Source organism: Taudactylus pleione, unplaced genomic scaffold, assembly GCF_031769625.1.
Source record: "Taudactylus pleione unplaced genomic scaffold, aTauple2 ptg000814l, whole genome shotgun sequence".
NCBI lineage: Eukaryota > Metazoa > Chordata > Amphibia > Anura > Myobatrachidae > Taudactylus > Taudactylus pleione.
Window position 1 is genome coordinate 832,852 of NW_028285216.1, and position 9,837 is coordinate 842,688.

At 41.4% G+C, this 9,837-nt stretch overlaps 1 protein-coding gene across 3 annotated transcripts in view; it reads left to right on the top strand.

Moving 5' to 3' along the window:
• The window catches only part of ZC3H11A (zinc finger CCCH-type containing 11A), a 47,641-nt gene extending 38,541 nt beyond the window's left edge, over positions 1-9,100 (top strand). For 2 of the 3 annotated variants that reach the window (XM_088458167.1, XM_088458168.1), the window contains exons 14-18: positions 239-883; positions 1,449-1,531; positions 1,640-1,790; positions 6,700-6,797; positions 7,576-9,099. In XM_088458167.1, coding sequence (XP_088314293.1) covers positions 239-883; positions 1,449-1,531; positions 1,640-1,790; positions 6,700-6,797; positions 7,576-7,791 — 1,193 coding nt within the window. In that variant the 3' untranslated portion in view covers positions 7,792-9,099. Of the gene's footprint in view, positions 1-238; positions 884-1,448; positions 1,532-1,639; positions 1,791-6,699; positions 6,798-7,575 lie in introns of all 3 variants that reach the window. The other variant, XM_088458169.1, reaches the window with a different exon arrangement.
• Positions 9,101-9,837: the final 737 nt, after the last annotated feature.

The window sequence follows — 9,837 nt, forward strand, 5'->3', positions numbered from 1 at the left end:
CAAACCAGATAGAACATTATAGATATTAGGTTAAATAAGGACAATTATGGGGTGGGGGGACATTCTTGAATTCAGATTCCTTGTGAAAGAATATAACTTACCAGAAGGCTCCTTTCTCAGTGTAACACTGCATATTTAGGGTAGCTCGGGGGGTTCTCTGAGATATTCAAAGTTTTGGCTATTTTAGTTTAATACAAAGGAATGAAATTTCATGGACATCCTTTGTTTTTTCCTGCAGAGAGAGCTGCTAATCCAACAGGAAAATTCCGCATTAAGACCCTTCAAGAAATCCGTCTGGAAAAGGCCAATCAGAGAAAGGAGCAAGATGCCACTATGAGAAAGGAGCAAGAGGTCACAGGTGTATCTTCAAGCAGTGAGGGCAAAGTCTGTGATTCTTCCAAACCCCAGCTAAGCATTCACAGGAAGTCATTCTATGATATCCAGGCAGAGAAGAGACAACTGAATGACACGGTACAGAAGGATGACAATAAGGCAGATAAAGAGCTGAAAACAGGAGTCAATCAAGCAGCAGAAACGCAGGTTAAGGTTCAAAATCTGGATGGAAAAAAACAGAAACAGGGCGGCCAAGCAGTCTTCAATTGGAGTATTCGACGTGATGCAATCAAACGCCTTTCTATAAGTGATACTGTCCCCAGCGACGTGGACACCAAAAAAACAATGTCTGTTAGTTTAAAAGAGACAAAAGTCAGTTCACAGTCAATAGAACAAGTTCGAGTCAAAACCCTTGAAGAAATCAGGCAGGAGAAAGCGATCCGAGCGATCCGGCACCAACAAGCCATAAATTCAGAGAGTGCAGAGTTTGCACCTCAACCACAGGCTCCATCTAATCACACTAAAATCATGCGGATTTTCAAGCTGCCAGGTAATGCACACCATCCTTGAAATTGAAGTTACTTTTTTAGTCCTTGTTATTAATTGGTGTTTATCTTGCAGTTTTAACCAATACCTAACTTTCACTATTCTGTAGTGTTTACCGGAGTACCTGAAATAGCTCCCTTTTCTTTTTAGTGGGAGGGCATTTTATTTACACATGCCTACCCTCACTGCCGTGCCATTGGCAGGTTGAATTCTGCTGCTAGAAAATAAATACTAGACCATGTGTATACTATTATTATGTTGTATAGTTACTGCTAAAATGTATTTTGTAAACTGTATATATATTGTGCAAAATTTCTTTGGGTAGACAAAGGGGCCACTAAGGTACGATATTCCCCAGGCATGAAGTGGTTAAATAATCCTTCACAATGACAGAATAAACCTTTGCTAATGGCTGTGCATATCAGATTATTGCAATATGTTCTCTCTGTGGTTTTCTGAATTTAGCTGGATAATTTATCGCAATAAAAATGTAGCACTGTGTATTGTTAAGATGATTAAGTGTATAAAACACACAATTTATAAACACTTTATTTTTTATCTGGAAAAAGTCTGTACAAAAGTAGAAGTGGACAAAGCAGTAATGGAGTCAAATCTACAAATCAATGAAATGGTCACAGAAGGGGACACTAAGGTAGGTTTTATAATCTGCATCTTTATGTAGCTAATCTGATTCTTGTGTACATGTGAACATCAACAAATACACATATAGTGAGCAAATACTTCTTTTTGCTATATGTAGAGTCCAGCGACTAGTACACCACACATGTCTGTCACCGAGAAAGCTGCTGATGTACCAGAGGATGACAACAATCAGGAAACACAAATGGAAGATGGAAATGATGTACACTCTGTGACACCAACTGAGTTAACTCTTAAAAAGGAAAATAAAGGTACATTTGTTTCTGATCATGCAAGAAAATTATGCAAATTTTAGGTTTTTGTTTACATTTGTTCTGTTGATAGCTACTGATTAGAATGCTGTATTTCATCCACGTGGACTGCATATTGGCAACAGCACTCAGAATGAGCAAGTTATATTTGATATTGTGACAGCATCCATAAATTAATCTGCACCACTCAGAATCTCCATCAGTGCCTCTCTGCTTCTTGGGGATCACAGATGCAGATTCAACATCCTGGAAGCTTGTTCTCTTGATGCTTTAATGTTAAGATCCAGTGGCATTCTGAGCTAAGAATCTGCCCCATTATGCACTTCATTAAAACACGTAATAAAGGAAAATATTCTCTCTGTCTCTCTCTCTGTCTCTCTCTCTGTCTCTCTCTCGCAAACTAATGATGTTTTTTTTAAATTGAAATGTGTAATTATGTGAGTACTGCATAAATAATTGCTGATACTAAGGTTATGTTAGCAGCTAAAAAAGGGCTCAGAACTGGTCACTTCAGAGAACGCATGGCCGTGGCGTCCCACCACCCAGGTCCCCGACGGGGCGACAAGCCTACAGCATGATTCTTTGTGGGTATGTCTTGGAACCAGGGCCAGCTTGAGGACTGTTCAAGCGGTGCCGGCCACAAACTGCCCATTACCAGAAGTCTGCAGGAGTGCAGGAGATGTCTGGCAATGAAGAACCCCACGCTCCACCCATGACCTGACGGAAATGGGGAGGGGGGGGCTCTACTAATATCTAAAGTGGACCTAGTGACGGCCTTGCTCAGAACTACAGGTGTGGATGCCAGTCTGCTTTTGTTCCTCTAATGTCCTTTCTTGAGAATACATTCTGAAACTCGTGGGTCCTTGTCCACGTCGATATCTTGTAACCCCTCTATCACGGAATCAGGTCAGGCAGTCTGCATTGCTGTAAGTGGTTCACTCTATACTGACCTCAGTTTGTGATGGTACCGATTCTGGTACAACAACGGGGTTGAGTTTTTATTCCAATTTCTTTCTGCAGAAACATGATGGGTCATTTTGCCCCATTCTAAATTTGAAATAGTTAAATCCACACCTAAGAGTACAACATTTGAAAATGAAGTATTTGTCTTCCGTCATTGCTTCCAATGACGGAAGGCAATTCATGGATTCTTGGCATTGCTCAACATCATAGATTCATATTTACACGTTCCTATTTGGGAACGGGACCACGAGCTTTTTCGGTCAGGTGCCTCCATTCCTGTTTTGGACTTTCTACCACATCATGACCCTTATGATGACCCTCTTGCGTCGCCAGGGGATCACTGTTATTCCTTTTGTTGGTAAAAGCTTCGTCCACACCACTGCTCAGCATTCAAATGCAGGTAGTGAAGTCAACGTTGGAACATGGTTGGATTCCCAACTTGAACATAGCCAATCTAGTCAGGCTCAAAAGATGGTGTTCCTGGGACTACTGTTTGACATATTATTATGTTTGAGAGTTTTTTTTTCTGGTAGACAAGATTCTGGCACTGCAGTTTTGGTGCGCTCTCTTTTGCTCCTGTACCAAGTATCCATCCCATGGTGTATGCAGTTACTGGGGAAGATGGTAGCCGCATTAGAAACTGTTCCCTTCGCTCATTACCATTCAAGGGCTATTCAACGTTTTATCCTACAGCGCTGTTGGAAATCGGACCCTCACCTGGATCGGCAGTTGTTCACCTTGCCACTACTGGCACACCACTCCATGGTTTGGTGTCTCCACTCCCCCAACCTGTCTATAGGTTGTCAGTTCTTCATCTGGAGTTGAACCCTGGACACAATGAATGCCTGTTTCCTGGGTTGGAGCATAGTGTATCTTCAGGGCATTTGTTCCAAGGAGGCGGCCACCCTTTCCATCAATGTGCTGGCACTACGGGTGGTATTAAATGTCCTGTCACAGGCTCAGCATCTCCTACAAGGCAAGCCCCTTCGGGACCAGGCAGACAATGCCACAACTGTGTAATACATCAACTGGCAGAATGGGACCAGGAGTCTTCAGGCTATGGGGCATATTCAATTCGGAGCAAAAAGTCCCGTACTTTTCATATGCCGGACTTTTCGCCGACATCGCTGGTTTTCAATGTGAAAAAGTATCTCGCTCGTCCCCGCTTATACCCATATTCAATTATAAATCAGCGAAAACAGGACCTGGCGAAACTGTAACATGCGAAAAGTATTGTCAGATTTGGGGAAATCAGCTTGACACCCCCCAAAAGATGCACTGACATTGGGGATCACTGTAGATATCCCCGAATAGGCCTGCTGAAGGTATTTGGGGTACAGTTTGTCCCCCAACTTTGGACTTTTTCGCCCCAAAAATTAAAGTACTTTTTGGCGTGATCTAAAGTATTATTTATTTATTTTTTTACTTTTTTTGATGCAGTTTACCTTTGGGGGACTGTACCAAGGGTGCAGGGGGGTTTCCGAGGATTGCACCCCAGAACCCCAATTCTGCACCTTTTTTTTCAACACCTATTCATATGCGAAACTTTTTCGCAGGTTCCAACGCATTGAGTTTCCGCACCGGCGAAAAGTCTCCAGAATTGAATACGGAGGAAACTTTTCGCATGGTGAAATTACATCACTAGCGATACTTTATCGCAGAAAATGGCTTTTCGCACCTAATTGAATACGGCCCTAAGTTGGAGACCACTTGGATCATGCGGTGGGCGGAGAAGTTTATTCACCACATATCTGCCATCTTCATCCCGGGGGTGAAAAAATGGGAAGCAGACTTCCTCAGTCTGCACAGGGTTCACCCTTGGAGGTGGTCCTTACACCAGGACATGTGCAACCTGATTGTGGAGCGCTGAGGTCTTTCAGACATTGTCCTCACTGAACAAGAAGCTTCTGTGTTACGGTGCATGGTACAGGGATCCTCAGGCAGAATTGGTGAATACTCTGACCACCAAGTGGACCTTCTATCTGGGTTATCTGTTTCCGCTCTTCTCCATGCTCCTACATTATGGTCTGCCATGTCAAGTGGGAGAAGGCCCACTTTCTCCTCATTGCCCCAGACTGGCCTTGGAGAGCTTGGTATGCGGATCTCCTGACTCTGTTAGTCGAACTGCCGTGGCATCTGCCGCTGCAGCAAGATCTTCTAACTCAAGTACCGTTCATGCACCCTGATTTGCCTCGGCTGGCTTTGTTGGTGTGGCACTAGAACCTGGGATCTTAAGATCCACCCCCTCTTGAGGCTTGTTTTGGGAAGTCCCAGTGTTCCCCAGATGAGAAAAGAGGTGTTTTTTTTTTTTTTATACTACCTGTAAAATCAATTCTTCTGAGTCTATCTGGGGAACACTGCGTTCCCTCCCTAGTTCTGCGTTTTTTTTAGTTATGCCCCTGGCGTGTTGTGTTAGTTGTTTAATTGTACCTTTTTGTATGTGGTTTTCTCCTTTGGCTTTGTTAAATAACTGGAGAGCTAGAGGAGGTGGGAGGGCTTAGAGGGGAGGAATTTCAGCAGTTAACTATTTATTGCTTACTCCTCAACCTCCCCACTAAACCCAGTTTCAGTGATCCCCAAATGGATTCAGAATAAATTATTTTACGGTGAGTACAATAAACTTTTTTTTTAATGTTTATGGTCACTGTGCCTCCAACAGCCTTGAACAGGAGCAGGATCTCATTTGGTGGTATCTCTTGCTCAGTTCATTCTGATGCAATGTGAAAAGAAAAATTATATGGTAGAATAGCACACTGATTTCAACAATACAGGTTGAGTCTCCCATATCCAAATATTCCGAAATACGGAATATTCTGAAATACAGAATTTTTTTTGGCTTGACTGAGTTAATGAAACCTTTTGATTTTTGATGGTTCAATGTACACAAACTTTGTCTAAAGCACAAATTATTAAACATATTGTATAAAATTACCTTCAGGCTGTGTGTTTAAGATGTATATGAAACATAAATTAATTTCATTTCTGTACACAAACTTTGTTTGAGCCACAAAATTATTGAAAATATTGTATAAAGTTACCTGCAGGCTGTGTGTATAAGGTGTATATAAAACATAAATGCATTCTGTGTGTATATTTGGGTGCCATTCCCAAGATTTCTCATTATGGTATGCAAATATTCCAAAATACGGAATATTTTCCGTTATCCAAAATAACCCTGGTCCAAAGCATTTTGGATATCGGAGACTCAACCTGTAAAACTATATGTATTTATATTTTTGTGTAGTAAAAGTAGTGTTGTAATTTCTAGCTGCAACCTTCAGTCTTCATGACCGTATCTCTTTAATGTGTTGCTAAAATGCTAGAGAATTGATTACTTTTAATCTTGTTTATTTTATACAAATGTTCTGTATGCATTATACAATTCCCTCCTTAGAGCCTTCTTGCAACAAAAGGTATTTTCATTCTCTTATCTAGTTTATAACAACCACCACCATTATCCCCAGAACCAATAATTGTAGGTTAAGCGCCACTCTAAGGGGGGAATTGTTTAGCGCTGCCGCAGCTCCCATCTAAGGTGACCGGGAGCAATTGGCGCTTGTGCCGATAGGTGCAAGTGCCGCGGGCGCCCTTTGTTTCTGCTCGCACCCTCCTGTGGTGGTAAGCAGAAACTCATCATGCCCAGTAGTTTGCGCTCGATAAGCCCATTGGCAAAACAATTGGATATCGCCCATCGGGCGCCCATTAATTACAGGCACGCAAAAACAATTGAATGAATTCCCCCTAAAAAGCTGCGGTACTTATATGCAATTTACTGTGTTCTGTATATAATAGGAAATTTAGTAAATCAGAGAGATATTGGATTTGGACGCATATCCAACTAAAATATGTTTCTTCGTATTTCAGTTAGAAAGTTTTACTGTAGAGTAAGACTGATGTATTGAGCTTTTTTCTGTGTAAGAGAGTTGACCTGTATTTTTGGTTACAGGTAAAGCAAAAGCGGGGAAAAAAAGAAAGCGGGTATCTCAAGAAAGCTCATTTGTAGCTGAAGCTATTTGCCCTAAGAAGGAAAAGATACCAGTTTCGGTAAGTAAACCTTACTCCTATTGCCCTGTTTTGTTACATTTTACAAATGTAATATAAAATAGGAGGGGGGATGTCTAATTTAGCCAGTGCTTGCAGATGCAATACCGCCACACCTGAGAAGTCTGCAACACCACTTTAAAATCACAGAGGGTTAGCAAATTCTAGCCAAAGACTGCTTTTCTACCTGTAGTATTGTAAATTCGCTTCTGTGGTCTTCAGCATAAGGTATAATGCGTAAGAAAGTAAAATGGCCAGGTGGTATCACTTAGTGCTAAAAGCAGACGCGGCCATGATCCATTCATAGCCCCCAGCAATCGGTCAGGCAAGGGCACCCCTAGACTACATACCAGTTAGGTAAAGAGTTTAAATCATGCTTCTACAAATTACTATTATCCACTAATGGGATATTTGACGGTTGCCATGCCAAGGTATGGTGGAGCCAGCAGGTAATTCCGCATAGGCATCAGCCACAGCCAGGCAGACACTGCAACCGCCTGCAATCCGCCTTAAGTGTAGGCCCTGTGCAGTGAGCACCTCCGGCGCCAGGCGGTATAAGAAAATGCCATACTGAAGCAATCAATATTTGCCCTTTTTCAGGTACATTGTAGAAAAGGATTGCAAATGTCTTAATAGTTGCTATGAGACCATTGAGCACCAAAGTTTGAATATCATGTTGTGGAAAAGTGTATATAATTTAGATTGTCCTGTCTGAAACCATGTAAAAAAGGCTCATTCTGAAGTTACTGTAATATGATTTTGTGTATTGTCACTTCTACAGCTTCCAGCAGTGCAAACTGCCACAGTACAACGCCCAGCGAAGCGCAGAAGAGTTGATGCAGCATCAGTAGAGGAGCCTTCAACACCTACAGTGGATGATTTTGATGACCTGATCTGGGGAACTTCAGATGGTAAAATGGAGGCTGAGATCTATCTAGACCCTAACAAAGATGAAGATGATCTTCTCCTGGAGCTGTCTGAGATGATCGACAGCTAAACTTTCAACAGAAAAATGGATGCCCTAAATTATTACAATAGGCACAGTTTAAACATATCTGTAACTGAGGCTCAAGCCAGGTCTTACACAAGAACATAATTTCATCGGCATCCAGCACTTTTACAAGAAGACTTGACCTTGGCAGAAAACAATAAAAAATCTGTAGTTTTCAGTAATCCTGTGTTGAATGACCTTCATTCTACTTGTCTGGATGTGAACTATTTTTACCGATCTCCTTAATGACTGCTCCTTATTAATGACAGACAGAATTGATGCAATGTATTTTGGCTTAAGTTTATAAATATAAACTCTTACTCAAATTTTTACCAGGTTATTCAATTAACATTTTATTTATACATTTTTATAAATGGTCAATTTCAAAACAGACTGTACTTGGAATGCAGGTGTTTTTTCCCCTTTTTTTTTTTTGGGGGGAGCTGGCCTCCACTAAATTTATTGGAGTCCATCAGGGATAAAGCTGGAGAACGCAGGACATTCTGGATCCCTTTCACACTTTAAAGATGTGTTCTGTAATTACACACGCTATCTGTTATGAAATTGCATGCATCATCTGTTGTTGATGAAAAACCCATTTCATTCTGTCTCCGCACAATGACAGCTTCACATAATTTTATCCCATTTAATAAATCCGTCTACAATCTTTTTTTTTTAATCTTTAAAAAAATTCTGTTAGAACATAGCTATTTTCAGTTGACGGCTACCAGATGTATATATTTATTTAGATTTTCCTATTCTAGAAAGCAACACAAATGTTATTTTACAAAGTTGCTTAATAAAATGTTATACTTGCCAAAAAATAAATTAATTTCAACAGATGTTACTTCTTCCTATGTGCAAGTGGGAGAGTCACAATTTACAGTCCAGTATCAAAGATTAATTATAGTAGACCTGTTAATACTGGATGGGTAATTGAATGGATTGCTGGGTTTTGTCTTAACTCATCCATTTAGTAGCTCCGAAATACCGTTCACCCTTGCACTGTATTTCTCATGGTATGTCTATGTGTGGGTTATTTTGTTACTGCCAGCTAGCAAAAGCTTAATATTGTTATACATTTGTGGGTTTTGTTTTCTCACCCTGCAGTTTATTAATTTGTTGTACAGAACATTGATTTGTATGTTATGTATGGAAACTCTTGCGTGAGAAGTAAATTTAAGATTTCAGTGTGGAAGGTTGTTTGAAACGAATGGATGTAAGAAATAAAGAACTGGAGCATTGACCATTTATATTCTGCATGCTCTCTCACTACTGTTTTAGTAGAGCATACAAGTCAATAATTCTGTAATAAAAGCTATAGTAATACTATATTAAAAATGCAAGGTTTAAGCAAACCTACAACCCGAAGATTGTAGCATGCACACCCTGACGAGTTAATATCTTCATTCTTTGCCACTCACAGTGACCTCATGTGGTGATTAGCTGTCATAGTAGAGAAAAAGGTGTATGTATGTATATATGTGTGTGTGTGTGTGTATATGTGTATGTATGTATGTATATATATATATATATATATATATATATATATTTCTACATCAGGGTCCATAGGGTATCCACAGGATACCTTGGGTATAGGTGATGACGTCAGGCATCGGGCACCATAGAGTTAAGTTTTCAGCCTCCCAGGATGCACTAGGGTCCCCCTCCTATACCCCGAGCCAAGGCATCTCAGTTTCGTTTGGTGCCCGGCCGGAGTCGGATGCACCTGTTAGAGGGGGGCTAAGGATAGCCCCTGAAGTTTTCTTCAAAGCAGCTGTGGCTGCTCATCTGGATGTACAGCATGGACAGTCAGTACTGACGTCCATGCTGTCTTCCCTACACCCCCGCCGCTACCAGAACGCCGGTACTGATCCGGGGATGCTGGTAAGCATCTGGGGTCACAGCTAGCGGTGACCCCAGATGTTTGGGACCATGGCCGGATCCAAGGGGGCAGCAGGTAAGCAGCGGGGTCCTGCGGTGGGACCCTGCTGACACAAGGTCCAGAGTCCCCAGGCAGGGGGCTCCCTGGGGACTGGCTGCAGCGTGGAG